We start from the raw sequence: 11,120 nt of genomic DNA, 5'->3' as shown, positions 1-11,120 counted from the left end.
TTATTAGAAAATTATTCAAAAAAGGGAAAATGTAAAAAAAAAAAACAATATTAATAATTATAATATTTTTTATATTAAACATTGTGTTACAGAAAATAAATACATATTCTTTCAGGTCATTTTTGTGTTTGTTTTTTTGTGCTCATTTTCAGGTAATTTTCTTGGAACTTTGCCTTTTTTCTTTCTAATTATTGGGCCATGTCTTGTTAAGTTGCTCATCACCCTCTCCCCATGTTTTTGAAAGGAATTAAACCAACTTCCTCAGGTTTCAAAGGGTTAACATGCTTAAGTTTAACTACAACTTGCCGAAATATCTCTCACTTCTCAGAAACAGGCACTGTGAATTATTTCAATTTTTTCTGGCATCTTCTGAACTGCACAGCTGAGATGACTACATCCACTGGCTGTGACTTTGATCTGCTGTTGGTGAATTTGAGTGTTCTGTCAGGGCTGAACAGGAGTGAGATGGTGAATGAGCAGAGGTACAAGCTGACAATGAAACTGGCACTGATTTATAAATCCAAACAAATCACCAGTGAATGACTCTTTGGATACGATTCAACAGGTGTGAACGATCCACAAAGTTTGAAATATTGGCAGGGACTGGACAACTGAAATTTCACATTAGGCCAGAATCACAGCTGCTGGTAATGAGCCATGTTGTAAAACAAAGAATCCGTGAAAACAAACCCAAGAAACAATGACGCTGACAGTAACCAAATATGAGCCAATCAAAAAAGGCTCTGAAAGGATTCAACAGACAAGAAACTCTGCAAAGTCTTGGGAAAGCAGGATAATAAGCTGGAAGAAATAGAAAAACAACTTTTAAGTCAACTACGGTCTGTGTGTTTCTTTAACATACTGTACAGAGCACTCTCTTATTGGTTAATCCAATCAATCTGTGATATACCTGATAAACTTGGAAAAAAACATGAACCAGTTTGACAATAAAGTACATCTCCCACTGGGAGGAACTCGTCAGCCTTAAGTTTGTTTCCTGTACTGAAAAGAACTGAATTTTGAACTGAAAGGTGGTGAAGACTATCATCAGTTAACAAATGTGTTTTCAATGAGCAAACATACCAGAAATGTGTTAAAGTCAATGCACACATGTCAGCGTTCTCCTCCTCAAAGAAAATGAACAGCCTAACATTCAAAATAATGTCAACCTGTATGCACCTACTTCTTTTTGCTAACATAGTTCCCAATCACCTCGCATGCTACGCTTAGGGGTGCCAGGTAGATATCCTATGACCATGGCTCTGAAGGAATCACTGCAGTGGCGAGGAGTCCCTCAGTTACTTTCAGGCACACACTTCAGGCACCTCGAACGACACAACCACGTCTCACGCTTCTTCCTGTAGGGGAGGCGGAGCAGCTTTCCTCCCATATGCTACCACCTGAAGAGAGCATCTAAGATACAAAGTCTTTGCTGGCTCCTGGTGGGCACCCTCCACTTGTGACCAAATTACGGAGCAGTTTGCGTCGCCCGGCCTGGTAGTCCTCCTCGTCAACATTGACCAACAGTTTAATAGCTTCGTGGCCCACAGCCTGTTTTAAGGAATCTGTAATAAAGACCCCTTTAAGGGCCTCGAGCAATGATCCATTAATGTAGTCTCTCCAGAAGGCATCCAAGTAGGTGAGCTCAGAGAACTTGATGTCACAGATGATGGAGCCCAAGTCTCGGGATTTGAGGATAGTGTTTGCCTGGTTGAAGCGCTCAAACTGTCGCTCGACCGCCTCTTGCTTGTTGGAGAAGACGTTGCCCTGAAGCGCAGACTCATGCTGGCAGTATTCAGCACGAACCCGCAGGCGGATATCTGAAAGAGGAGAACACAAGTTAACAGTCAAAATTATCAAGTGAGAGCCCTGCTCTGAGTACCAGAATAGGATTTCAACAAATTACGTAAAAAAACAAAAAACAAAAAAAACATTTGATGTCTGAAATGACTTTAGAAAACTGCCTGGTGTATGAACAAGCCCAAAGACTTAAGGTCAGGTAAGCTCCAGATTAACTAGTTTGTACTCCCTGATGTCCCACAATGTCTCAGGGCAAAAGTGTTTAAGAGATATTTCACTGCCAGAACGATGTTCTTTGAATAAAACTAAACTGGCTGTGCAGTAGAAAGATGCAAATACTTTTGAAAATTGGTGCTACGTGACCAAAGAGAGCAGATAAAAAGATGTTTTTGATTAAGAGGTGGAAAACCTACGAGAACTACCAGAACGCACTGCCCAGCAACAGACCATAAATGCTCCTGCTGGTGAGTGACATACTGCAAACTCATAAGTGTAATACAAGGGCAGCTGGTTGGCAAGAAATAATCTCGTATTACAGTTTAACAGTGAGTTAATGTGTCTGAAAAAAACTGAGGTGAGAAATATGCAACTCAGTAACAGAATCTTGGTTTATATTTAATCAACACAGAGGCTGTCCCCGCTGAAGACGAGACTTGTATGCAGCTTTTCATTGGTTGCTATGGAACGGTGCGCTGCGATGCCTCAGCTGCGGTCCTCTGCCAATTTTTTTAAATGTGCATATAAGTGAAAAGTAGGGCTGCACAATTCATTAAAAATCCTGATCTCAATTCAAACGTCTATCCAATTTCAATTAATAAATGACGATGATTCTCTCACTCCTATTTCCCTCTGCATTCATGTTATGCTGCATTAATGTGTTAGCTTATTGCTGTCAAGTGGTTCTTCTACCAACAGGATCCCCTAACCCCTGAAAGAAACAAAATATATTCTGTATTTACCTAGTTTGTATGCACTTGTTTCAGTTTTGCTCAGTGTGAGAGCCTTTACTGTGTTTCCTTGTCGCTCGGTGATGCACAGATACAGGGCATAGAGAATGGAGGACAGAAATGCTCCTGACACAGGTGACATTACTTGAATAAATAACCTTTTGTTAAATCTTTCGAAATTTATTAAAATTTATTGCTGTGATCCACCTTAAACCACAGACTGACACGTGTTGACCCCAAACTGGTCACGCTGAAGCTTACAGTCTCCTCCCCTCAACAAGCGTGTGTTGCAGCTCAACTTGTGTCTGTGCAGCAGCCCACAGTTTGACAGTGTCTGTGTGCTTCACAGAGGAATTGTGGATTCAAAATTTCTGGATGATTCGCTCAACTTTTGAAGAGTTATGCAATGCAATAACACCTCTTGTAGCGCCTGCTGCATCAATGCCTGAGGGGCACGTCTATCAACACTCTTGATTGTACAGCATGTGACCTATTAAAGCAGAAAAACGTGTTTCCATTGCAGTTTTGTGAAATATGGCTTTTTTGAATCACCTGAAATACCACCTCATGACAGCGTAAAAATTCGTTTTGCGATAAATGGGAGTTTTTCAAAATTGACCTGTTTCCATTCAATATATTTTATATTCACAATTTTAATTTAAGCTATTTGAGGGTTAATATAAACCTGCTGGCTGTGATGTTCTAAAGTAAGAGACAAAAAGAGACTTAAAAGTTTAAGTCCAGCACTTTGATATGTCTGCTGTTAATGTAGGCTACTTAAAGCTCTGTCTACAAAGCAAGCATCTCAGAGTGAACTGGGCTGCCTGAACCAATACCACTGGACTTTTCTGAAATTATTAACTCTTTGAGACCCAACAGAAATGATGATCCTTCTATATGTATTTCTTTTTACCACATGTTTGCTTCTCTCTGCAGTCAGCCGAGGAATGACTTCTCCTCCGTTTGCGGTTTGGTACAGGGGGAGGTGGCTTTGTTCGGGGAGAGCCCACATGGGGTCCTGACGGCGAACAGCAAATGACCGGCTGAGGACCTAGAAAGTGACAGTAGTTTTAACATTAATTAAGCTTTCTAATCACAACGCAAAGTTCCTTCTAAAGATGTTTTTTTGCCTGCCTTAATCTCGGACCCTCTGGATTAAATTAATGAGAAGTATAAAAAAGAACCTGTTCGCTCGCTCGCTCGCGCGCGCGCACACGCACACGCACACACACACACACACACACACACACACACACAAACACCTACCTGTTCTTCTGTGAGGTGCGGTGTCTTTACTCTGTACTGCTCCTCTTGGTGAAATGTAGCGCACCGATGTCTCTTCCAGGTACTTGTCAACAGGGTCTGGGCACACTAAAAACAACAGTTGATTTCTGATGTTATTTTTATTGCAATGCTAATCATCACATTCAAAACAGTGGGATACATCACACCTAATGCAGAACATGTTGCAACTAGTGCTGGGTGAAATGGCTGAAAAATAATATTGCAACATTTTTTAGGCTTTACCGCGATACACTATACATAAATATCTTGATATGGTCGCAAAATGCTTCTAAATAGTCGCAGTCTGCAGCTGTGCATCTTAGATAGACTGACATAAAGTGGAAAAGTGTGCTGTGGTCTGATGAGTCCACATTTCAATAGGTTTTTTGGAAATCTTGAATGTCGTGTCCTCTGGGTCGAAAGAGGTAAAGGACCATCCAGACTGTCGCCAGCTCAAAATTCAAAGACAGCATCTGTTATGGTGTGGGGGGGGGGGGGGGGGGGGGGGTGCATCTGTTCATCTGTGAAGGCACCATACAGGCTGACAGTTCCACACAGGTTTTTGGGCAACATACACTGCCATCCACATGACATCTTTTTTCAGGGACATCCCTGCTTATTCCAGCAAGACAATGAGACACATTCTACATGTGTTCCAACAGCATGGCTTCATCATTAAAGAGTGCAGCTGCAATCCACACCCGTCTCCCATTGAACACGTGGGGAGCATTATTAAGTAAAAAAATACGGCATCAGAAACCCTGAACTGTTGAGAAACTGAAGTCGTATATCAAGCAAGAATGGGAAACAAGTTTACTCTCAAAACTTCGATAATCAGTGTCCTCAGTTCTCAAACGTTTACCGAATGTTGTAAAAAGAAAAGTTGATGTAACAAGGATATTAACATGCTCCTGTCCCAACCTATGTGGAATGTGTTGGCACCAAATTCAGAATGAGTGCATATTTACAAAAAAAAAAAAATTAAAGCTGCAAGTAGCGATGAACAGGCCCTCGCACATCTGCGCACGTCGGGGCTTCTGGCAGGATGCCAACTGATGCCACCATGTTTCTCTGAGAATGGGGAACACTCCACGCAGCAGTGAATTAGTGTTTCCTCCATGTAGTGTTGAGGCTGGAAATGCATGTTTTTTGTTGTAGAATGGTGGAGCTATAACAATATATTGACATGTAGATGTCTTCAGGCTGTGATGCTTAAGCAGGATGTGAAGTTAGAGACGGATTGGACCATGCAAAGTTAAATTAAAGCATCTTCCTGTGTTATTATGGAATATTAAAATTTGCTGCCCGCTACAGCTGACAGTCAGAGTCAACAACTAACTTTTGGATAAACCATCCAATTTGGCTAGAAGAAAAAATCAGTCAGTCATTTTCTGTAACCGCTTGTCCGCGTAAGGGTCACGGGGGGGGGGCGGGGGCCAACCCCAGCTGTCATCGGGCGGAAGGCAGGTCACACCCTGGACAGGTCACCAGACCATCGCAGGGCCGACACATATAGACAGACAACCATACACACTCACAGTCACACCTAAGGGCAATTTAGAGTCACCAATCAACCTGAGCCGCATGTCTTTGGACTGTGGGAGGAAGCTGGAGACCCCGGAGAAAACCCACGCAGACACGGGGAGAACATGCAAACTCCGCACAGAAGGGCCCCTGCCTGGACCGAACCCTGTTCCAACCGGGATTTGAACCAGGGACCCTCTTGCTGTGAGGCAACAGTGCTAACCATAAAGCATACAATTTTCTGTCATTATTTTTAAAAAATAGGTCAATGACAGAAAATATTCAGTTAACGCGACCCATGCTAGCACCACTTAGCCATCTTACATTATAGAGGAGGATGCCACTAAAGTTCACATCTTGTGCAGTCACAAGAAAGAGTCTTTCGTCCATAAGTAGATGCACACTTCAGTCTGAGCCGATATCTCTGACACTTGACATCTCATACTAAAACTATCTAGATTCATAAACAGCACTACAGATAAGGGGAGAATATGTAGTTCTGATTTTGGGGTGAACTATCCCTTTAATAACAGTAAGACCTTTAAACCAAATGGTCAATTATTCAATATGCCTTTAAAGCCTGCTGTGAATATAGTGATGAAACAGCTTTACTCACCGGCCTGCCGTTTCCTGAGTGTGACATAAGGCAACAGGTCATGTCGGGTGATAATCCTTAGAAGCTGGAGAACGTGTCGGAAATTGGTCTCATCACAGCGACCCTGGCGCTCTAGGGCCAGCAGGAAATCCCTTCCACTCTTGATGCCACCACGCTCATACTCGTCAATCACATCAACAAACAGGAATGACAGTACCCTGACATCCCGATGGGTTAGCTGGGCTCCAACTATGTCAAACATGCGGTGAAGTGAGTAGAGCCCGTGGGAGTTGTCCACTGCTTCCTCAGGCCACGGCTCAAAGCCCACATCTCTTCTGGACAAGCTGGAGCTGGTGCAGGATGCAGAATTGTTCCTGTTGGCCACATCCCCGCTAGATGCTGCAACCCCGGAGCAGCCCGGCCTGCTTGTCAAAGATCTTGGATCCAGAGGCCCGGCGGTTGCACCGCTCTGACTTGAGTCCAGCTGATTGACCTGAATGTGAGGCCGGGCCTGCTGAGCAGAAGAGTTCTGGGCAATCTGGGGAGGAATAACAGCATTGGGAAGGTGAGGCTGCTGTGATGTCATCTCAGGGCCCGATAATGGTGAGGGATGCTTGAATCCCTGTAGCTCCTCCTGTCCGCTCCAACTGATGAGCTGTGAACAAAGAGTGTACATTCATTCATGGTAGAATCATTTAAGACCAATCTTATCATCAGTGGCCATTTACATGATACAACTGCAAACACCTGCAGGCTTTCCCACTGCTAATGCTAGTGGGGTGAACCAACACTGCTTTAGTCATGCATCATGATTATTTTCTTGAAATAATAACATTAAGAAACACAGAGCAGAACCTCAGCAGAACCTAATACAAGCAAGGCTGCCTATTTCATAAAGGAGAAAACTGCGTGGACATATGTTTATGTTTATTCTGATTCTTGTATAAATTTGACTGAGTACTTTGACATAACATCTATTTGAATAACTAGATAAACAAAAACAGTTTTCTTAGTCTGTTTGTGTCACATCATTATGTTGTTATGTCTTTACAATAATTTCATCTCTTTTAGATGAGTCATGCAGTAGTCTACACCCATGATTTTTCCTCCTGTGACTTCTAGCCTAAAGCCTCCGGAAGACTGAGATTTCTGCAGTAAGTTTAGTGCAGCTCCACTCTGCGACATGGATCTTAATGAATTTGGATAAGACATTAAGTTTGATGTATGCAGACTGTACCATGACAACACCTACTGAATCGCATGCTATGACCTACGTCCTTTGAAGACAAACCACAAGAACAAAATGTTGACAGTGTGCGTCATCCAACGAGAAGAGGAGAATGTGGATGCAGTCGTGGCTGTTGAAAATAGGCAAACTTGGCACGCCAGTTTTGGAACAAGAGCTCAGAGTAGCATCTACTAGCACTTAGTATGCACTAGTTGGTTAATAGACGTAGGTCATTACAGCAGTCACACGGTAAGATTCTCATCCAAGATTTCTGACAGTGTCAGATTTTGATCCCAGGTTGTCTTTGATCACATGACCATGACAACGGCCATCCTTGAATCTCTCTCACTGTGCAACGTAGGACCCCCGTTTTAGAGCCACTACCAAATATATCGCCACCATTCTGTCACAATGGTCGTCTTTCATCAGAGACAGCCCAAAATCGCAGTGTATACAGGGCTTTAGGTATGCCAATACTTCATGCATCTCACCTAAACCATGACTGTCAGATGGCTGAAAAGACTACTCTATATTTTTTAATACACACACACACACACACACACATATGCAGGCGTGAATGTGACATATTTTGAATGTAATTACAGTATAATATTTGACACTTACAACAGTGTCATTTTCATAGGGTCAGGTAGGGTGAAATGTTCGGAAATCAATGAAATTAAGAGTTCATGGTTTCCAACACATTCATTTATTTTTGGCACCTAGCCATAATATAGGCATTTATTTTGTTCATTGTTTATCCAAACCACTACACTACAGATGAAACCAGCTTTATTTCCTTTTCCCCACCAATTCAGCTTGTTGAAGCGGCGGCTGTGGAGCCAATTGGTGAATTAACACATTCTGACTGGCAGTTCAGCTCAGTGCATGAGAAAAGAAACGGAAGTGAAAAATTTAAACAAACACCTAAAGTTCAGAGAGTGTGGTTCAAACCAACTTGTTCTATAAGGTAAGATAGTTTTTCTCTAGCCATTGAGCTCTTCAACAGAAATATGTCCTGATGGTTTGTGTAGTTTGTAAATATGTTTTGCTCTTTTAAAATTAGACTGTGTTGTTAATGTGCTAACTAGAGTTAAGAAGGTCTTACCATTTCCTATTTTGAATGATACACAAATACTCACACACACACACAATCCAGACAAGTGCAGGTTAAACAGTAGCACAGTAATGGGGCTTAATAGACACATGATTGTGTTCCAGACAGCACAGGTTTAAACCCTTCTTAAACATAAACCACTGCTAAGCTAATGACAGAGCCACTGCCCTGTTGTACCCTTGATGAGGCTGCCAAACAGATATGTATTAACTACACGGGGACTTGTACCTTGTCCTGCCTGCAGAGGTGTTGATTTCTTTCTGTTAACATGTTTAATCTCACCTAAACATGTTGCTGATATTTGTCAGTCTTTTATTCTAATAACAGGTACTTTTCACAGTAAAGTATTTTGATGTCACCTGAAAATTCATTTAGTTGCTTCAGTTTCAGATTTCTGGTATTGAGCATGCTGGCTCACTGTCTACTGGGGCAATTCCACTAGCAGGCTGATTCAGTCCAAATACGGTTCAGCACGAAACTCCTGTATTCACCTGATACGGACTCAATGCATAAACCTGCCAATTTCAAATATTCCATAGAGAGACTCTCACTCCAGCCTGCTCTTTTTTGCTCTAAAAATGCCGCCATTCTATGGACGATAAACAGGGTGCAGATTTTAACTCTGTATCACCAGTGAACAAGGAAAAATAGCGAGTCCTGCTGGACGGAGCAGCGGATGACAACAACCTCGCCCACATGTAAGAGTACTCTCTACAGGGAAAATGAAATGGATCCAGGGTCTAGGTACACATTCGTAGGTGCTATTTTTGGTTCAAAAGGTACTGTACCAATGCTTTTGATGGAAACTCCACTAAAATGTCATTGCTTATAGGGACACAGAACTGAAAGGAGCTTTCATCAATGTGCTTTTCATAAATTTAAGACATCTATAGTGAGAAGGCAGATAACATCACTGTCTTATTGACTCCATGACTTCACGTTTTGGCTGCCTGACTGTTTGGTCGAGGGACTGTTCAGTTATGGAAAAATTAAAAACAAACATCTTTACAACAGCATTATAATAATTCATAGCAGTTCGTTTCTACTGTACCAAAGACACACACATACACACACACACACACACACACACACACACATACACACACACACTCCATAACATAACACAGCATATGCGTGACATATCTAGCTGTTTGAAGACATTGATAGCCAACAAGTCAAAAACTAGCTAACGTTCGCTGGCTGACGGAAGTGAGCTAGCAGGCTAAGTTGTGTGGAAATGTGCAACACATGCAGGCTGTAAGTGTGTTGTTGTTGTTGTTGTTGTTGTTAAGGTTACACAACAGGACTGGGAACAAGTCCCTGCTCCGTGTTTATATATTTAAATATAAATCGTTATGATTTTTCTATGGTGCCATAAATGTGTGCATAAAAACAAACCTGTCCCCTGGATTTCATTCTCGGTTTGTTGTGACTGCTCGTCGCTAGCACATTTACGTTAGACTACGTTAGCTGTCAGCGCTAACATCACCCAAACTAACTCATATAAAGCCAAGTACAGAGGACAGTCTACACGCGACAATTGTGTGATATTAATATATCATAGTTACTTCACATTACCTTGTGTTTTTGTGGATATTGTTGACAGGACCGACTCTATAACAGTTCGGTGGACAGCTAACGCCAAGTTAGCTTCCCAGAGTTTGATAGCACAGCAAAGCTTCTTTCAGGACCGGAAACGGTTCCGTTTAACTGCTCTGATCGACTACACGATAAATACTCGACAGATATATTTCCGGTCTGTTGTTGTGAGATACGGCTTACTTCAGGCCAGACATTAGACTTGTTTAATGGTTTTAGTCCTCAGACAGACATCATGGGGAAAATAAGCAGACAATCTTCGTTCTTCAGCTAAAATGAAAGAACTTCCGAGTCACAATGCAGTTCACTTCCGGTGCTACAGACTGCGCGTCTCTTCTTCTTCTTCCATGGATTCGGCATACTAGACGGTACATAGCTGTTCTCTATTGTCAGTTTTTACTATTCCTTTACAATAATAATTATAACAATAATAATAATAATAACAAGTTACAAAGTGCTTTACATACAAAAGACATAGTTGATTAAACATTATGATAAATGCAGAAGATGACAATAAAACAACATTCAACATTCAAGTCAATTAAAAGCAAGTCTAAAATAATTACTTTTTTGAAGCAACTAAGAAGGACACAGTGTGTTAGCTTTTCTGATCTGTTCCAGCACGTCCTTCCACAACTGAGGGCCCTGAACAGAGAAGGCATATTTAGTTGTGTGATCCCTGAATGGCCAGGAATAACCTTCCAGAGAATTGCAGGTTGCATTAAGGCTTGCAGGAGGTCAGCTATATATTTTGGAGCTAACCCCCTACAAGCCTTATAAGTAATCTTTTTGTTGTTGTTGTTGTTGTTGTTTTTCTCAACTTAAAGATGGACTGGAAACCAGTGTATTTTAAAACTGATGTGATGTGTTCTCTCCTTTCGGATCTGGTTATGAGTCTTGCTGTGGCATTTTGAAACAGCTGAAGTTGTGTAAGGCATGAGAAGAGTGCATTGCAACAGGAAAAAAAAAATCATTAATTACTGTTTCTAAATTCTTGGCAGATAAAAATGATAAAAAAATTTTTAA

General features: G+C 41.7%; 1 protein-coding gene across 1 annotated transcript; it reads right to left on the bottom strand.

The window, feature by feature from the left end:
* Window positions 1-209: 209 nt before the first annotated feature.
* Window positions 210-10,370, bottom strand: dedd (death effector domain containing). Its single transcript, XM_042492080.1, has 5 exons — window positions 10,074-10,370; window positions 6,172-6,805; window positions 4,014-4,118; window positions 3,661-3,798; window positions 210-1,820 (listed from the first exon to the last, which is right to left on the bottom strand). The coding sequence occupies exons 2-5, from the start codon at window positions 6,734-6,736 to the stop codon at window positions 1,414-1,416; spliced, it is 1,215 nt and encodes a 404-aa protein (XP_042348014.1). The 5' UTR covers window positions 6,737-6,805; window positions 10,074-10,370; the 3' UTR covers window positions 210-1,413.
* Window positions 10,371-11,120: the final 750 nt, after the last annotated feature.

This window comes from Plectropomus leopardus, chromosome 8 (genome assembly GCF_008729295.1).
Source record: "Plectropomus leopardus isolate mb chromosome 8, YSFRI_Pleo_2.0, whole genome shotgun sequence".
Classification (NCBI taxonomy): Eukaryota; Metazoa; Chordata; class Actinopteri; order Perciformes; family Serranidae; genus Plectropomus; species Plectropomus leopardus.
Note: the sequence above shows the minus strand (reverse complement) of the source record. Positions and strands in the feature narration are given on the sequence as shown.

Bases quoted from the DNA above. Each gene is read 5' to 3' on its own strand.
- dedd (XM_042492080.1), bottom strand. From the start codon at position 6,736: ATGACATCACAGCAGCCTCACCTTCCCAATGCTGTTATTCCTCCCCAG. The intron at 4,119-6,171 runs GTGAGTAAAGCT...TGTTGTTTTTAG, and splicing joins ACTCAGGAAACGGCAGGCCG to TGTGCCCAGACCCTGTTGAC. The intron at 1,821-3,660 runs GTAAAAAGAAAT...CTCCTCTTTCAG, and splicing joins CAGAGAGAAGCAAACATGTG to ATATCCGCCTGCGGGTTCGT.